This window comes from Callorhinus ursinus, unplaced genomic scaffold (assembly GCF_003265705.2).
Source record: "Callorhinus ursinus isolate GAN/ISIS: 27379988/994484 unplaced genomic scaffold, GSC_fseal_2.0 scaffold17, whole genome shotgun sequence".
Lineage (NCBI taxonomy): Eukaryota > Metazoa > Chordata > Mammalia > Carnivora > Otariidae > Callorhinus > Callorhinus ursinus.
In genome coordinates this window covers 6,583,096-6,603,345 of record NW_027397079.1, presented here as the reverse complement: position 1 = coordinate 6,603,345, position 20,250 = coordinate 6,583,096, and the positions used below count along the sequence as shown (strand labels likewise).

Here is a 20,250-nt window from a genome sequence, read left to right as displayed (position 1 = left end):
ATAACGTGGTATCTGTAGCCTTGTGCAAAACGCAACCACAAACAACGGTGATTATGCCACTGTTCAAGTGCTTTAAGGTTTTACAAATGATTCAAGACAAAGAAATAAAGTATATTGAAGCCAACTAATGCCTACACAGAGAAAAAGAAAATATAGAATCTATATAAAATACAAATAATGTCTGCGTAAAAGCATCAGGGAATTATTGAAGAGACCAGGACCAGAGGAGTCAAGATTCTGGAAAGGAGGAGCACTGAGAGGCCAGCTGACAAGCAGTGGATGTTTTTATCCCCAGGAGGATTTATCATTAAGACCCCTGGGGCAGAGGCTGAAGGTCCAGTCTTTGACCAGGCACAGAGAAGTTGCTGAGAAACAAAGACACAAGCTAGGTGTTTATCAGTATCAACAAACTAAAGAGAAAACCAAAGGTTTTGCGGCACCAAATCCCACTAAACAGGGTGTAGTAGAAAACAGATCCTTGCATGTATATGATTTTATCTTCAAGAAAGTTGCCCAATTCTGAAGCTACAAATGGCAGGATACTAAAAGTGAAGTCGAATTCTTCCGTGAAATGGTGGAAAGTTATCTGTGGTGTATTTTCACTGAGAGATGAAAATGGGAGTTCAGGACCAGTCAGGGGAAGAGATCCTAGTTATCGTGCCAGGCTTTCAGTGGAAAGGTCTAGACGGGGGCATCTGGGTGCCTCAGTCGGTTAAGTGTCTGCCTTCTGCTCAGGTCGTGATCCCAGGGTCCTGGGATCGAGCCCCACGTCAGGCTCCCTGCTCAATGGGGAGCCTGCTTCTCCCTCTCCCTCTGCCCCTGCTGTCTCTCTTTCTCTCTCTCTCATAAATAAATAAAAATCTTAAAAAAAAAAAAAAAAAAAAGGAAAGGAAAGGAAAGGTCTAGATGGCCACTCTGGCATCAATGTCAAATCAGAAGTCTACCAAGCCTTACCGAAAGTCAGTGAAGCTCCTATTCAAATCAGTCCAGATAAAGCCAACAAGGCCCCCCTCCATCTGCTTAGCAGAGGAAACTAGAAACTTTGTGTCTAAGAAAATAATAATGCCTAGAGCTTCAAGCATATTTTATAACTAATGACTTGTCTTCAATTACAAAAACCGTCCATTCCTACTAAGAGACAGGACGTATATGACAAAAAACAAGAGAAAAAACATCATATAAAACAACAGAGGCGTTCTAGATATTGCAGAGAGAAGCAAAGAAAGATGAAAAGAAAAAATGTGAGTGATTTAATCAGAATAACAGAATCTATAAAAAAAATCAGAAACCCTAGAACTGCAAATAAAATAACCAAAATTATGAACTGAATAAATGGATTTTATAGCAGATTAGACATGGCAGGAAAACATATTAACGAACTATAAAAAAAAGATCAATAGACAATATACAAACTGATGCACAGAAGGGGGAAAAAGAATTCAAGTACCTCTGTGAACTCCAAGTAGGATATTTAAAAAGAAAACTGGACCGGGAGGCTGGGTGGCTCAGTTGTTAAGCATCCACCTTTGGCTCAGGTCATGATCCCAGGGTCCTGGGATCGAGTCCCACATCGGGTTCCCTGCTCAGCAGGAAGCCTGCTTCTCCCTCTCCCACTCCCCCTGCTTTTGTTCCTGCTCTCGCTATCTCTGTCAAATAAATAAATAAAATCTTTAAAAAAAAAAGAAAAATGAACCAATGAACATAAAATTCAAACTGCTGGAGGCAAAAAAAGCAAACAAAAGGCAAAGTTAAAAGAAAATATACCTTTAAAAGAGCAAAAATACAACTATGGGCTAATTTGTAAATAGGTATTCTGAAAGCCCAAAGACAATGAAATGTGAAATGTGTTTCATTTTTTTTTTTTTTTAGCTTTAGTGAGGAATAATTGAAAGATAAAAATTATATTTAAAGTGAAATAAAGGAAAGAATATATTATCTAACATTTCCCTATTCTAGGTAACAAAACAAAAAGACCAAGTATTAAAAACACAAAGTGAGATACAAAGAACAAAGAAATGAACAGGGGTTTATTCTATTAGGGCTTCTTAGTCAAAATCTGTTTTTCCATAGTCATTCCTTGAAGTAAAAAGCTCCATCGATGTGGTGAGTGATGGAGACTTTGGCCCATGAGCTCACACCATGGCCCTCCGGCAGCAGCGGTCCAGTCTCCCGCAGCCAGATCCTCCCGGGGAACCACCGGCCGTCCGGCAGCTGAAACAGGTGCACGGGACCGCGCTGGATTCCTGGACTCACCCAGACTTCTCTTCTGCCTTTGTAGCTCTGTAGCCATTTTCTCAAATTTCTTCTGAAGCCTTTTATCATGTTCCGGTGTTTTAGGAATAAAATCTTTGGGCTGCATACACTTCCTCTGTGCAGAAAGGACATAAAAATGAATACTACTGTACCACAGCTGTGTAACGAGACAACCTGTTCCCAACGCTTCTGATACCTGTCAACAACACCGCAAGTAAAACCTGACAGAGGCATTTCTTGCACTGCATGTGAAACCACAATATTTCCTTCTTTCCGCGCCTAAGAACTGAAGCAGAACTGAAAGACTAGATACAAGACTGTACACTAAGTAGTTACGTTTTTCTGAGGCATTTTCAGGATCCCAGCAATCTTAGTTTCCATGAAGGTTCTTAAACAAAATTAGTCGTTTTCCTTATTTTTGTTACTCTAAAATTATCTCTCCTCCTTCCCCCTCCCCCAAAATCATAACATGGTAACAAAGTACAAAAACAATTATTGTCTAACTACCAAAGAAAGGAACCAATATTGAATCCTGCTGTATTGCCTTTAAATCACAGTAATTCTATTCAGCCAGTAAAACCCCAAAACTCGAAATACACATACAAGGTGTGACAAAGAGGATGAAGCCTGAGGCTAATGTCCAAAGAATGTCTTCGGTTAACTTTCCCACACCCACACTTGTGTTCTTGACTGAGCATCTTGCTCTCATTCATTATTTAACAAAAATATATGTGTCAGGCACTGGTCTTGGAACAGAAGAAGATTCTGGCTATCAGGAGCTTATACTCTACTATAAAGAATGACAGAAAATAAACATCATTAATAAGTAAAATAGAGGTTATGTGTGTCAAGAGGGTTAATTCCAGCAGGCCTGGAACTGGCCTGAACTGTTTTCCCCGAAGTACAAGCACAGCATGCAATGTCCTAATGAACAATGTTGCTTTGTAACCATGAGTCCAGAGAATCTGGGAGCATTTGTACTCCCAGAGCTGGTCAACTGCCTATCACCAGTGGGAGGGCTCTGCTGTTGGGGGAGGTAATGTACTGACAAGAGAGGTACATGACCAGCACAACACAAGAGTCTCCCCTGGGCCTCCCTGGTCCCAGGGTGCTCCCCAGATTCTCAAACATTATCCTTTAGGGTCCTGTGAATCTTTGTTGGCAACTGAACCCCAGCTAACTGCCACCCTTATTACAGTATATCAGAAAGGGGCGAGTCCCCGGGACAGACAGGAAAACAGCACGAGAGTGGGATCAGGAGAGCTGGAGCAGTGGGAAGGAGACACCACTGTACACAGGGCAGTCAGAGGGGGTCTCCCTGAGACAAGAACTCTGGCACAAAGCCCTACTAAAGTTAGAAAAATGGTCACGCGCATGAAGTTTGGGGCAAGCATGTTCCAGATAGAGGGAACAGATATGCAATGCAGTGGCTCTAAATCACAAGTATGCTTGGTGAATTTAAGAACAGCAAGCAAGAGGGTCAGGCTGGCAACAGAAAGAAGGGAGAGGGAAGCCAAGAACCTTGTCAAAGAGCCCAAAATAATATGGTCTGAAGTCATGTTCGCTTTGCAACTGCACTTAGAAAAGGGAAAGGAAATGTTTTCAGGCACAAGTGGACATTTAAATGAGGTGGGTAAGCAGTCATTACTTATGCTTCAGATCAAGGAAAATGACAAAGATTAATAATATGCAGCACTAGTCACTGTGTCAAGAAACAGGTACCCCTGTACACTAGTGGTGGAACTGTTAAAGTGCATGTACATTTGACCCAGTCACTTCATTTCTAGACAATCCACCTGGAGAAATAAACTCAAACATGTCACATAAACAACGTGCTTAGTAAAAACTGACAATGATTTAAGGGTGCACGAATCCAAGACCGACACACTGATGCTGTATAATAAATATGGAAGAGTGAAGAGCTACTATACACTGTCATGAAATGGTCAAACACACTGTTACGTGAAGAAGAAAAAAGCAATCTCCCAGACAATACATGTAACACAGAACCTCACTGTACAAAACGTGTGCGCGTTTGTGTGCATATGCGTGCGTGTGTCTGTAATGTACGTGTACTGGAGACCATCTGCAAGGACCCAAGTCAAACCAAAAATTGCTTATTTTGAGGAAAGAGACATTAAGAGAGGTATTTGCCTTTATCTGTGTTTACCCAATGTTTTACGATGAAAATACACTCATATTATTAATGTGTTTTTAAAATAAGTCCTTTATTTCTAAAAGGGCAGACACAGCTATTGCTTGGCATATCACTTAAGAGTGGGGACTTAGAGGCTCTATTCACCTCTAATCGAAGGAAATCTGGACAGAGACTGGAGTTAAGTTTGTCCATCACTCTAACTGAAGGAGATCTGGACAGAGACTGGAGTTAAATTTGTCCATCACTCTAACTGAAGGAGATCTGGACAGAAACTGGAGTTAAGTTTGTCCATCACTGCCCTGCAAATCCCAGCCTGCCCGAGATGAAATGTCTGAGATACAGGATTCACCATTTACAGAAAATCTGAGACGCCCACAGGATCGTCTTCCTTAACCTACAGGAAATGTATGGGTCTAGTCTGTCTAACTCAGTTTGGACAAAGCCTGCAAATCTCCTCCCCAACAGGGATCCTCACGTGAAAACAAAGCAACTCTGACGTTTCCTAGTAAACCAGTTTACCTCAAATAAAGAAATCACAATTAAAACTTTTAAATAATAAAAGAGTGAAAATGTTGTGAATCAAATGTGAACTAGACCTCAGAGGAAAGCAGTGTCTTTATGTTTGCACTTAACTATTTAATAAATAACTTGGATATTTCTGCATCCGACTTGAGAATTTCCAGCTAAACAGCAGTACAAAGGTATCTTGCTGCAGACATAAAAAACCGAATTCTGAAGCAGTTCCCAGTGCACCTGCATGGCTGCTGGTCTCCTGGCAACTTTTAGTTTTCCACTGGCCAGACACAGCTCTTCCACTTCTCACAAATTACATCAAGGCATTTAAAGGATACACTAATGTCTGTAACTTTCTTAAAAACCCTATGTGGAAAGAACAGTATCATCAACTCCAACACTTAAAGCACCTCTTAATATATAATATATATATTCCACAAAATGTCATTTTCTAGGAATAAAAGAATGAATACACTCATAACTGCCACTGTCGAAATCACATACTTACTTTTTTTTTAATTAGGCTTGGTAGGTGTTCCCTAGTGTTAGCTGCAGGGAAGAGTGCTTCATCGATGTGTGCTCCAGCTGTCCGGCATCTGTGTGATTAAATTAACAGAGCATAATGTGTTCCTGTTAGCCACACAGCATCGCATCAGCGCATATATATCACTCAGCAATTTAAGAGATGCACAGGCCATGTGAATAGACATGACTTTTACAGTAAGTACATCTATAACCAAATACAAAGGGCAATATAAATTCAACTTTCCAAAACAGTCTCTCTACAGTGTTTTTAAAGCATAAAGGAGAAGTGAGAAGCAGCTAAGGGAAGCGGTTTTTATGCAGTAACTTTAGACTTGTAACAGCCTTCAGACTGAGGAGAGCGGGGCACACACACGGTATAAGCATATGCTGTTAAATGAATAGTAGAAGGGTAAACAGGACATGAAAGGAATAACCTAGAGCTAGAAGGGCCCTAAAGAAATTCGGCCAGAAAGATTATCTTGCCCCCAAAACTGATGTTTCAACAGAGAGCTGGCTGGGCGATCCCACCTTCTCCAGGCTGTGCCCCACCACCCGTAACTGTCTGTCATCAGTCTGTCATTTCCACTCTCCCTACACTGCCTTCACACCTCCCTGCCTGTCTTGGGAATCCCCGGACCATTACCTACTTCCAAGCATTCAGACATTCAAATCCAAACAATTACAATAATTTTCTAAATGATCTCCTTACCTATAGTTCCTACTCTTCTCATTCATTCATATTATTACTGAAAGATTAAGCTTAAAACGTTTTATTCATCTCTCCACAACCCTGATCAAAAGCCTTCAATCATTCCTGTGTTTACAAAATAATCTTACCTACCTGTTGTTTCAATCTTTTTAAAATACAGCCCCTACACGCATCTCCGACTATATTTCATAAACCTGTCACTGTTCAACATTTAGTATGCAAATGACAGTTGAAAATATAATTAAAATACAATGCAAAAGAAGAATAGGGCAAATATATCAAATTCATATAGAAAACTTTCTTATATATATTAAGAATGGGGCGCCTGGGTGGCTCAGTTGTTAAGCGTCTGCCTTTGGCTGAGGTCATGATCCCAGGGTCCTGGGATGGAGCCCCGCATCAGGCTCCCTGCTCCGCGGGAAGCCTGCTTCTCCCTCTCTCACTCCCCCTGCTTGTGTTCCCTCTCTGGCTGTATCTCTCACTGTCAAATAAATAAAATCTTTAAAAATATATATATATTAAGAATAAAAACAAAACTTCAGAAACGTAAATATGATGCTGTATATTATATATAACACAGTATTTCTCATTTTAAGCAAAGTCTGGAAGATTACACACCAAACTGACAATACTACTTACCGCTAGGCTAATGAATTTCAAAGTGTAGTAGAAGACCCCTGGAGTCCCTAAGCCCCTTCTGAGGGCATGTGAGGTCAGTACCGTTTTTTAGCACAAGAAGGCTTCATTTGCCTTTCTCATTTCTCTCTCATGAGCATACAATGAAGTTAAAGCTGTGTGTGTGTGTGTGTGTGTGTGATCCCGATACATTGCAGAGGCAGACAGAACAATGCAACTATCTTTTAAGCCAGCCATGAAAGAAGTTTGCAAAAAATGCAAAAAGTTAAAAAAAAAAAAAAACCACAGCACAATAATTATAATAAGAGAACAACAACAAGGTAGAGCAGAAGCCAGAGAGCACAAGTGATACTACGGGAGCCAGGAGAAGCTTTAGGTGGGAGGCGACCACCAGATTAAATTCTGATGAGGAGGCAGATTTGGGAGGATGCAGATCTTCCGTCTGGAAGAAGAGCACAGACAAAAGTCCAAGCAAAGCGAACAAAAGCATGACAACTCTGGGAAAACAGACACCACTTGGTGTGACTGCAGTGAATGCACTGGAGCAAGGATTTCCAAGGACAAGGAGGTCACACAGGTCGCCCGGAGGGCTGTGTCTGCTGCCAAGCCCATGGGCTTCAACGGCCCTCGTGCTGCGGGTCCCAGGTGCTAGGGGAGGTGGGGGGCCCTGGACAGGCCACTCTGCAGGATGTGTTTCAGCACAGGAATACTGAGGGCAAGGAGTCCGGTCAGGGACTGTGGGGGTAGGAGATGCCACAAGTTGCACCAAAGCTGTGGGACTGGGTGGAGATCTTTGAATGAGCAGTATTTAGAAATAAAAATGGAATGTTCCTGAGCTCTTGTTACAACTGGTGGACTGAGCACATATGTTTTTCTCTCCTGCCCTCGAAACCCCATTCAAATGAGAGTAAAGTAAAACAAAATGACACAGACCAACAGAAATAAAGAGTAGATAAGAGATGTCTGGGGAACTGAAAAGCAAATACAGAAAAGGAAACCCAAGCCTGGAAGCTGGACGAGGGAGGACAAGGGACTGAACTCCTCTCCTCAGACCTCAAGGGCTCCGGCAGCAAGGGTGGGTCTGAGGAACAACAGCAGCCACACCCCTAACTGTGCCCACAGTCAGGGCCACTGAACCCCACTTGCTCCTGCCACCAAAGCAGGTGACAGGCTCCGTTTTCAGATGACTAGGACCAGGGGAGTGCCGGACTCAAGGATACCAGGCTGAGCTCAGGTAGGACAAAGTTTCACACAAAAGAAAATGTATCTGTGTGCATTTTCAGATTCAGCTAAAAACAACTTTCCCAGTTGTAATAATGTAAAGCAAAATGGCTGATTTAGCTCATCAGCTGCAGATTTTATTCATTGAATCAGGAGAGCAGTGTGGGTGCAATGAGTAGGGGCACGTACATAGCGTGGGGTCCCCCAGAACATGGCCGCTTGGAGAGCTAAATTTGCATTTCCCAACTACAAAATCTAGACAGTACCAGAAACTGGAAAGTAAGGCAGCAGTGGGGCCATGGTAACTGGGAGTACAGAGGTCAAGACAGCTGCAGCAAGATGCACGGGTGGAGAGGTGTTACCTCTGGGGAACTGGAACTGAGGGAAGGGGTTAAAAAGGGACCACTGTTTCACTACAAGCCTTGTAATAATAGCTGACTTCTCTCTTTCCTGTGTGTGAGGGGCCCTCTCTCCATAACAGGATGGGAACAGGAAACTAGGCATTCTGATTCAAAGGGCTCTGGCTGGCACAACAGGGAAAGAAATGGCACCTAAACCAAGACAGAAAATGAAGTCAGGAGGCAGTTAACAGAAGACAGCAAGTTCTCCTGCGCTTCATCCACAAGAATTCGCCCAGCAGGCAGCCCCACATGTAGGTCTGACACTGAGAGGGCATACTGAGGAATAAAGACAGAGACGTGCATAAAATTCAAATCCCTTCCACAGGCCTGCAGGAACACATCCCTGCCTCTAAGATTCCTCTCCCCAGAGATCTCAACCACGGACACTCTGAGATCCTCACACACACTGGCATTACCCCATCTCAGGCCACGACCTGTTCCTCAGAAAACTGGTCCCCAAGTCTCTGAACACCTAGTTCCTTCTCGTCTTCTTTGCCTGAGCTCACAGGTCACCAACTACAAGAGGCCTCCACAGCCACTGTCAGGACAAACGGGCACTGTGGCCAAGACCCTCCTGTTCCCTTCAGGGGATTCACTAAACCCTGCACTTACAAAACTTGTTTCTTTCATAAAAACTAAGTTCCATGAAGGGAGCGGATACGCCTGTCTAGTTAAAACAGTAACCTCCGGGCCTGGCAGTAAGTACTCAAAAGATATTTTCTGAAGGAGCAAATGTCATCACTGTAGAAAAAGACACTCTGACCTCATCTTAAACACACACACGTGCACGCACACATGCTCTAGGTCACGGAACTAAACATAAAGGCCAAAACTATAAACTCCCAGAAGAAAATGGAAGAAAAGATTCACAATTTCGAAGTAAGCCAAGACACTCAGACAGAATATCAAAAACACAAAGGATAAAAGAAGAAAATGAAAAACTGCACTTCAACAAAATAAAAAACTGGTGTTTTGAAAGACACAGCAAAGAAAATGAAAGTCAGTCACAGACTGAGAACAGATATTTACAGTATGTGTATCTGACCAAAAATATTGATATGAATAATATACAAAAATCACCTGTACCTCAATATCAGAAAGACAAAAACCCAATTTTTACAAATGGGCAAAAGATTTAAACCAAAGACAAATAGTCACTAAGCATGTAATCTTACACTCAGTACAAGTCATCAGGGAAATACATACCAAAGCCAGAGGGGATCCTCAAATGTATGGTTAATTGATTTTTTATTTTTTTTTAAGAGAGAGAGGAAGAGGGATCATGGGCAGGGCAGGGAAGGGAGGTGACCTCAAGCAGACTCCCTGATGAGTGCAGAGCCTGAAGCAGAGCTCACAACCCTGAGATCATGATCTGAGCCAACATCAAGAGTGGGATGCTTAACTGACTAAACCACCCAGAAGCCCCTGGTTAAATGATTTTGACTCTTGTCAAAATCAGTGACAGAAGTCACCGGGAAAGAATCATCTTTTCAACAATGGTGCTGGGACAACCAGATACCCACACAAAAAAGGATGAAATCAGACCCCTACCTCACACCATGTACAGAAGCTAACTCCAAATCGACTGAAGATCTAAACTGTCAGAGCTAAAACTATAAGATTCTCAGAAGAAAATATAGAAGTAAATCTTCCTGATCTCGGATTTATCAATAATTTCTTAAATGACATCGAAAGCATAAGAAACAAAAAATAAACTGGACTTCATTAGTATTAGAACCTTTTGCTTCAAAGGAAACTGTAAAGGACATATATAAAAACAACAACCCACAAAATGGGAAAAAATACTTACAAATCATACATGATATGGATATATGTGATACAGCCATACAATGGAATATTATTTGATAATTTAAAAAAAGTGAAATTCTGATACATGCTACAACATGGAGGAATCTTGAAAACACTATTTGAAGAGAAAGCCAGACACAAAGACCACACACTGTATGATTCCACTTACATGACATATTCAGAAGAGGCAAATCCATGGAGACAGAGAGTAGATTAGTATTTGCCCTGGGCTGGGGGGTATGGAGGGTGATGTAAAGGGTACAAGGTCGCATTCTAGAGTATGAGAATGTTTTAAATTGATTGTGTTGGTGGCTACAAAACTCTAATTATATTAAAAAACAATGAATTATAGGGGCCCCTGGCTGGCTCAGTCGGTAGAGCATGTGATTCTTGATCTCAAGGTCACGAGTTCCTGCCTCATGCTGGGTGTAGAGTTTACTTAAAAACAACAAGGGGCACCTGGTGGCTTGGTAGGTTAAGCATCAGACTCTTGATTTCACCTCAGGGCATGATCTCAGGGTTGTGAGATCCAGCCCCAACTAGGGCCTCCACGCTCAGCGGGGAGTCTGCTTGAGATTCTTTCCCTCTGTCCCTCCCCCCACTTGTGCACACACGTGTGCTTTCTCCCTCTCAAATAAATAAAATCTTTAAAAAACAACAACATAAAAGATGACTGAATTGTACACTTCTGATGGGTGAATTATATAAAAAAAAAATTCTACAAAAAAATAAACATATGAGATACCACTACAAATCCACTAGAATGGCTAAAAAAAGACTGGTAAATCGCAAGCATTGGTGAAAATGTGGAGCAAATGGAATATTCATGCACTGCCAGTAGGAATGTAAAAGACACAACCACCTTGGAAAACAGTTTGGGTAACGGGCCAAAAGTGATGAAAACATATAAGGACAAGAATGTGATTATTCATAGCAACTTTACTCATAATAACCAAAAACAGAAAACTACCCAAATGTCCATTAACATGTGAATGGATAAACAAACTGTGGTATAGCCATACAACAGAATACTATTCAGCTCTAAAAAAAATTAAAATATCGATACACATAACAACAAGGATAAATTTCAAAAACATCCTGTTGAACAAAACCAGCCAGGCACAAAATAACACATACTGGATGATTCCCTTTATATAAGACCCCAGAATAAGCAAAGCTACGCTGCAGGGCCAGAAACCAGGTGAGCGGTAGCCCTGCGGTACAGCTGTGTCAAGAGTCCAAGGGGGCTTGGGGCAGGGAGGAGGACTGCTAAGGGGCACAAGGGAGCTTCTCGGGGTGATGAAAATGTTCACGACACTTTGACTATGGGAGTGATGGTAACATGGGTATGTACATTTATCAAAACTCAGTGAACTGTATACTTCAAATGGATTACACTTCATTTTATGTAAATTACATTTTTATAAGGTTGATTTTTTTAAAAAAACAAAGTAATCACCTAAGCCCAGAGAAAGCAGATAGTGAATGGGGTAGGCAGAATAATGCATCTAAATGAAAGAAAATGAGAGAAACAGGCAATAATGACAAACCGAACAAGGAGAAAAATATTTCTTAGGAATGCCTCTTTTTAAACAAAGGTCCGTTAATAACCAATTTGAACCCTGAACAGGGCCTACCACCGTCTTCTTACTCAAGTGAAACGTCACCTATTTCCCACTGTTATAAGCAACAAAACAGCAAAAGCAACAAAACACCAGGAAGCATCCTGACATAAGACTTGGATGAAAAGAATCAGCTCGGGTGCCTGGGTGGCTCAGTCGGTTGAGCGACTGCCTTCGGCTCAGGTCATGATCCTGAAGTCCCGGGATCGAGTCCCACATCGGGCTCCCTGCTCGGCGGGGAGTCTGCTTCTCCCTCTGACCCTCCCCCCTCTCATGCTCTCTCTCTCCCTCAAAATAAATAAATAAATAAAATCTTTAAAAAAAAAAAAGAATCAGGATAACTGCACCATCATATACATGGTATTTAAGTTATAATCAGCAGCATCATAAAGCTCAGCCAGCTCATAAGAACCTCACACCAATCCTGGTGGATAAATACTGTCTTATCATTTTCTCACATTAACAACTGAGGACACTGAGGATCACAGGAGATCATTTGCCCAAGTTCACGAAACTCGTAAGTATCCTCTACCTGTTAGTAATTTGGGGAAAGGCTTGATTCAACTGGGTAAAACGTGTGCCTGACCCAGGTGATGTAGAAGATATATTCGTCTTTACTGGCAGTAAGTGTCCCAACAATTTATCTGTCACTTGGTGGCATGGAAGATGCACAGACACACTTCCTGAATCGACGTGGGTTTATATAAGACCTCTCACAACAAAGAAACAGGTGGCCCGTAATACTGGTGATGCCATTCTATGCATGCAAACAACTTGTGTGCTCACACGCTTAGTAAAATACTGCACAGCCACCACATTAAAACCCGTGTTTATCAGGCACTCAATCAAAATCTACTGAATAAAAGCTCACCAGTTGGATTTCTGCTTTTCTTCAGAAATGTAAAATACCACTATGCTCCCATCTAGTGGTCAAGCAGAAGTGTTCCAAGCGATTCCCTTAAAAGCAGAACCAACTTTTTTGATCCTCAATTGCTGCTACTTCAGAGCCAACAGGGAACAAAGCAGCTTGTGTCATCCTTCCCTCTGGGAAGCCCTGCCTGGACTCATTCCAAAGAGCTCTTTCTCCCTGGAGAGCTAAGGAATGGTGGCACTTCCCACTGCAAGCCTGCTCCACCGCCCTCCCATCCAATCAACTCCACTAGTTATGCCAAACACACCCTATGTCACCAGCCCCATCCGTGTTGCCCTCACTCACTACCTCTTCAAAAGCTAGGGCAATGGAAAACTATTTGACCTGTGGGAGAAGAATCCCTTTCAACAGTAAGATGGAACAAGACAATGTGGAGGACCTCCCTCAGGGAAGAGTGAGGAAGAGGGATGTGTGCACACTTTCACCCTGCACAAAGCAAGACCCACAGTCACAGTGGGAGCTCAAACAGTCGGAAACCATAGACACAAACTGAACTGTGGAAGCAGTATTTTGGACTCAAAATCTCCTTCACTCTTAAAAAATTCAAGGATCTCAAAGCCTTTTTATTTGAGTTATACTTATGATACTTATTGTAACAAATTAAAACTGAGTTCTTAAAAAAATAAATAAAACTGAGTTCTTAAAATATGTAATTGTTAATTCATTTAAAAACAACAATAAAACTCAATACATGTTAACACAAATAACGGTTTTATGAAAAGTATTTCCCAAAATAGGAAAAAAAGTTTGGTAGAAAAGTAGTATGGCCATACGTTTTTGCAAATGTCAATAAACAGTTGGATTCTCACATCTGCTTTGGCATTCCATATACTGTGTATGCCATGCCCCCTAAACAATACTGTACCCTCCTGAGAAGATGAGAGGGAAAAAGGCAAATAACATCTTATTAACGTTATAAAAAGTTTCAACCCTGCTGACCCCTTACAGGGTCTATGGACTATGGAAGTCCCCAGACCATGATTGAGAACTGTTGCTCTAAAACTGTAAGAAACCCATTATTCTGATATTATTCATGAATATTAGGTCTTATCTTCTCAATAAACTGATGCTGTGTGAGACAGGAAAAATGTCTTACTTTTGAGTTGATGTTTTAATTGGTAACAGTAGATAATTTGGGTGTTGCTTTGCTTTTAACCAACAGAGAACACTGAAAGTTTGCCACAAACAGAAAAACCTAATTGGCACATTTTTAAAAACACCTGTCCTACTAACACACAGCTTTTAATCACAGGAATAGGCTTAAGAAACTTTAAAAGCTTAAGGATAATCTTGAACTCTGGGAGCTCAACTCCCACATTCCAGCAATTCCTCTCCATGTGTTCTCAATATAAGAGTAGGTAAGAAATCTGCCCTTCCAACTTTCCCTCCCACCTGACAATTCCGTCCTACAGCCACAAAGATGAGGCAAGGGCAGACATCTACAAGGTTTGTGTGGATGGGTGAGGAGCGCATATCCATCGGGGGGCTTCCCAGAGCCTGAAAAGGGGGCATCTGTGTGGGGGATGGCCCAGCATGGGGTGCTGGAGCTCAGGCAGGCAGGGGAGGGTGTCCACGCAGAGCGAGGGGCAAGGCACAGTGAGGGGTATCAGAATTTGAACAGGTAGAGGGTTCGCCATATGGGGGCCAGGTGGAGTAAAGAGGACATCTGTGCAGAGAAGAGGCCCAGTGCAGAGGGGAACCCAAGCCTGAGCAGATGAGGGGGTGTGTGTAGGGAAGGGCATAGCCCTGGAGAAGAGACTAGTCACCCACCTACTTGATTAACTGCCCTGCAAAGAAGGGTAACAGGAATCAGGCTTCTCACAGTCTGAGAACAGAGCTCAGGGAACAAAAACAAACACTGGGAAAAGGAGAGGAGGACTAGAACGAAGCCCCTGCTTTGGGACCGATGTTGCAGGTATCAGGGGGAACCTGGCTCACTACACATGGAGTTATAAATCACAGGCATGCATTCACACATGTATAACTAAATCTGTCCACGAGAGGGCGTAGGAGCAGCAACACTCGATGGAACCGAGTGCACCCTAGCACCCAGATTACGGGTTCAAAATACCATTTCCAATAAAAGGAATCAGGGATCCCTGGAGAAATGGCTGAATCCAGGGCCAGGAAAGAGAAGGTACAAGCTTTCTGTGCCAGAAAGAAAAGAGGTGTTCAAAGAATGACGGGAAAACAGGTAAAATAACACAGAAGTCAACTGGACGGGCGACCCTGGCCAATTTAAGACCATTTAAACCTTAAAAGGAACAATGATAGCAATGGATTACAACGCAGTGAATACAGTAAGGAGACACACATTCACACACACAGTGTGATGAGGAACAGTTAGTGAAAGTACCTCCCCTTGAACACCACACTAAACACGGAGGCAGAGGGGGTGTGTCATAGTCCCTCCCGGTGCAGAGGGCTGACAGGCACCACTGCGAACCCCACCGGCACCACCCCACACCTCTCAGGTGCAAGAAGAAGAATCCATCTTTGCTTCCAGGTTATTCCTGCAAGAGACGCAGAACTCAGATAACCTCATCAGGAAGTCCCACACTGCGGGACACCACACATCAATACTTACAATCTTCAACAACATTAAAAGCATGAAAACCAAAGAAAGATGCAGGCGTGGCCCAAGTGAGGGAGACAAGGAGCCAGGCTGACCAGGTGTAAGGTGCATGTCTGCAGGGGGCTGGGAGCCGTCTGCTGTGCAGCGCACGACTGCAACAGCTGGTGAGACCAGGACGGACTCAGAACTCAAGGCGGGGGGGGGAGGTGTGTCTGTGTTAAACTCCTAACATGAGAGGCCACGTGGGGTCATGCAAGAAAATGCGCTTGTCTGCAGGAAACACGAAATGCAGGGGTGGTGGGGCATCTGGGCAATGGACTGCTCTCAAGTGGGCAAAAACAAAAGCCTATGAACTGTATTTCCAACGCAGCTGTTGGATCAGCCTTCCTCAGCAGAACTGACAGGTGACAGCCAACCTGATCTGTGTTCCTTTTGCCTTCGCTTCCTCTTTCTTCAGCATAAAACTGTCTAGTGTCCAAAGGAACTGTCAGAATTTTGTCGGTTGCTGTGACACAGCCGTCTGCTCTCAGAAAAAACACACCCAGAAATAGCCCAACAAAATGGGATTCTAGTGACACCTAGTGACCTTCTGTACTTAGTGCCCACATTTTCAGGGGGAAATGAGAGTAAAGGCCTGGATAGGCAGGAAACGTAGAATAAACAGGACACATAAAATAACGGGCAGTTCAGCAGTTACCCCTGAGGTCTGTTGAAAAAAAATTCAAGCTCACCAAAAATCAGGAAATGCAAATGAAATAAATTTTATTCTTCCACTGACAAAGTAGGAAAGATTAAAAAGACTGACAACTCACAGTGTAATGGTTATGGGAAACAAGTGTTCTTTTACACTGCTAGAAAGAAGAGAATTTAGTGCACTCTTTCCAGAAGGTACTATGACAGCATTTATCATAAATTTAAGTCCGTGAGCCCTCTGACCTCAAAAATCCATTTGTGTGATTTAAACCTATGGAAAAACTCACATATCTGTAAGAAGTAATGCACACAAAGACAATCAGTGTTGTACTATTTCTGACTAGAAAGAAAAATGGAAAACTTCATATTCATTAACAGATCAGTTACACAAATTACTTGTTATCTCTTATACAAGACTGTATATGTTTTAAAAAATGAAATCTATCACTATGTACAAACATGGAAAGATGTTCTCTAATATAATGTTAACTAAAAAAGTTTATGTGCGTTCCATTAAAAAATTAAACCTACATATTTCCATGGATGTACATAAAAATATGGATGTATAAATGTTTATGTATGCATTTTCTATGTGTTTAATAAAATGTCTGAAACTATATATTCCAAATTCTCAGTTGTAGGTCTTCCCCCAACTGAGGGAAGATAAGCCAAGAAGTAGATTAGGTGGGCTTTTCACAATAAAAATATACACACATTTGCATCTAAATACATTTAATTCAAAAGAAAACTTGTCTTCAAGATAGCAAGAGGAATTACAAAAATCAGTAATTAATTCTAATTAATATTTAAAATCTGACATTACAACAAACAATAAAAAAAGAGTTTATATTAAAAATGTGATTAAGTTCACTTTACAGGGACTTAATGAGATTGCCTTTGGGTAATAAAAATTATTTTGGAGTTTCCCTGATCCCCTTAAGAACAAGGGCTCAGTGGGGGCAACAAGAAGAGAGGAGATAAAGCAAAGAGAGGTAGGGGACAGACTACCAAGGAAAGCAAGAGGGCAGGACTCTCAGGAGAAGAAACTGAGAATTCCCTCATCAGGATTAACTGAGAGGCCTCTTTCCAGGACAAGGGTGCCTTTCGGTTTACATTTCTACCTAAACATCTCCATTAACTTCAGGCTTTCAGGAAAGGTCTATTTTTCTGGACCCTCCCCTTCCCTACATTCCTATATGACCTTTTATAGGTAGCTCACCATCACTTCCCCCAGAAATTTTCTCTGATATCCCTAGGCTAATGTAAGTAAAGCCTCCTCTGTTCACGACCTGATAGGGCAAATATTATTGAGCACCTACTATGAGCCAGGAACGTGTTAGATACTGAGTGACAAACATAGCGGCTGCACTTACAGAGTTTACATCATAATGGAAAGACCAAAATGCATGATTAGGTAAGTCGGCAGGCAGAGAGACAAAAAAGACAAATGAAACACACTACTGGGTATTTACCCAGAAAATAGAAAAATAGTAATTTATATATACACCCCTATGTTTACTGCATTATCTACAACAGCCAAACTACGGAAGCAGCTCAAGTGTCCATTGATTGAAAGATGAATGGATAAAGAAGATGTGGTATATATACACAATGGAATATTATTCAGCCAGAAAAAAGAATGAAATCTTGCCATTTGCAATGACATGGATGGAGCTAGAGAACAGTAAAGTCAGAGAAAGACAAATACCATATGATCTCACTCACATGTGGAATTTAAAAGACAAAACAAATGACTTTTAGAAGTCAGCTCCACTGAGAGACGTCGCTCCAGGGCTAAGCAGGGGATGGAACCCTCACGGGGACAGTGTGGTCTCAGGACCCTCGGGGTCACAGAAAGACCGGGGGTGCCTGAGTGCGGCAGAGCTCCCAGGTATCGGAGCGGGGAAGCGGCTGCAAAGAAGGAGCAAAGGAGCGGGCTCTCAGCTCGGAGTTGCCATAAACTGTGATCTGCGGCCCAGTCGGGCCACTGCTCCTCCAGCAGGGACCCAACAAGCGGCAGAGCCGGGGAGACTCCCCTTCCTCCCCGAGGAGGAGCGGTGCAGGAGCGCACCGCAGGGATCTGCTGGGTTTGGAGACTCCACACAGGGTCGTGTGCCAGAGATAGAAACGCTCGGTCACAGGCCGGGTGAGCATGGAGTGCGGCCAGAGACCAGGGAGACAGGAGTGATACCATAAGACAAAACAATATTAGAAAAATTGGGATCCCAGAAGAAGAAAGAGAGAGGGGGGGGGCAGAAGGTATATTGGAGCAAGTTATAGCAGAGAACTTCCCTAATTTGGGGAAGGAAACGGGCATCAAAATCCAGGAGGCACAGAGAACCCCCCTCAAAATCAATAAAAATAGGTCAATACCCCGACATCTAATAGTAAAACTTATGAGTCTCAGAGACAAAGAGAAAATCCTGACAGCAGCTTGGGAGAAGAGATCTGTAACCTACAATGGTAGGAACATTAGATTGGCAACAGACCTATCCACAGAGACCTGGCAGGCCAGGAAGGACTGGCAAGATATCTTCAGAGCACTAAACGAGAAAAATATGCAGCCAAGAATACTATATCCAGCTAGGCTGTCACTGAAAATAGAAGGAGAGATAAAAAGCTTCCAGGACAAACAAAAACTAAAGGAATTTGCAAACACCAAACCAGCCCTACAAGAAATATTGAAAGGGGTCCTCTAAGCAAAGAGAGAGCCTAAAAGCAACACAGACTAGAAAGGAACACAGACAATATACAGTCACAGTCACCTTACAGGCAATACAATGGCACTAAATTCATACCTTTCAATTGTTACCATGAATGTAAATGGGCTAAATGCCCCAATCAAAAGACACAGGCTATCAGATTGGGTAAAAAAACAAGACCCATCAATATGCTGTCTGCAAGAGACTCATTTTAGACCCAAAGACACCTCCAGATTGAAAGTGAGGGGGTGGAAAACCATTTACCATGCTAATGGACACCAAAAGAAAGCTGGGGTGGGAATCCTTATATCAGACAAATTAGATTTTAAACTGAAGACTATAATAAGAGATGAGGAAAGACACTATATCCTAATTAAAGGGTCTACCCAACAAGAAGATCTAACAATTGTAAATATCTATGCCCCTAACATGGGAGTAGCCAATTATATAAGGCAATTAATAACAAAAGCAAAGAAACACATTGACAACAATACAATAATAGTGGGGGCCTTTAACACCCCCCCTCACTGAAATGGACAGATATCTAAGCAAAAGATCAACAAGGAAATAACGACTTTAAATGACACACTGGACCACATGGACTTCACAGATATATTCAGAACATTCCATCCCAAAGCAACGGAATACACATTCTTCTCTAGTGCCCATGGAACATTCTCCAGAATAGATCACATCCTAGGTCACAAATCAGGTCTCAACCAGTACCAAAAGATTGGGATCCTTCCGTGCATATTTTTGGACAACAATGCTTTGAAACTAGAACTCAATCACAAGAGGAAAGTTGGAAAGAACTCAAATACATGGATGGAGGCTAAAGAGCATCTTACTAAAGAATGAATGGGTCAACCAGGAAATTAAAGAAGAATCAAAAAAATTCATGGAAACCAATGAAAATGAAAATAACAACTGTTCAAAATCTTTGGAATTCAGCAAAGGCAGTCCTGAGAGGAAAGTAGATAGCAATACAAGCCTTTCTCAAGAAACAAGAAAGGTCTCAAATACACAACCTAACCCTACACCTAAAGGAGCTAGAGAAAAAACAGCAAATAAAGCCTAAACCCAGCAGGAGAAGAGAAATAATAAAGATCAGAGCAGAAATCAATGAACTAGAAACCAAAAGAACAGTAGAACAGATCAACGAAACTAGGAGCTGGTTCTTTGAAAGAATTAACAAGATTGATAAACCCCTGGCCAGACTTATCAAAAAAAGAGAAATGGCCCAAATAAATAAAAACATGAATGAAAGAGGAGATTCACAACCAACACCAAAGAAATACAAACCATTACAAGAACATATTATGAGCAACTCTATGCGAGGAAATTAGATAACCTGGAAGAAATGGATGCATTCCTAGAGATATATCAACTACCAAAACTGAACCAGGAAGAAACAGAAAACCTGAAATTCCTATAACCACTAAGAAAATTGAAGCAGTCATCAAAAATCTCCCAACAAACAAGAGCCCAGGGCCAGATGGCTT

At 42.1% G+C, this 20,250-nt stretch overlaps 1 protein-coding gene across 3 annotated transcripts in view; it reads right to left on the bottom strand.

Annotated features, from left to right (window-relative positions):
- Positions 1 to 20,250, bottom strand: part of MCPH1 (microcephalin 1) — a 249,402-nt gene that overhangs the window by 202,180 nt on the left and 26,972 nt on the right. For all 3 annotated transcript variants that reach the window (XM_025886038.2, XM_073902261.1, XM_025886040.2), the window contains 2 exons: positions 5,433 to 5,520; positions 2,254 to 2,368 (listed from right to left, as the gene is read on the bottom strand). In XM_025886038.2, coding sequence (XP_025741823.2) covers positions 2,254 to 2,368; positions 5,433 to 5,520 — 203 coding nt within the window. The remainder of the gene's footprint in view (positions 1 to 2,253; positions 2,369 to 5,432; positions 5,521 to 20,250) is intronic.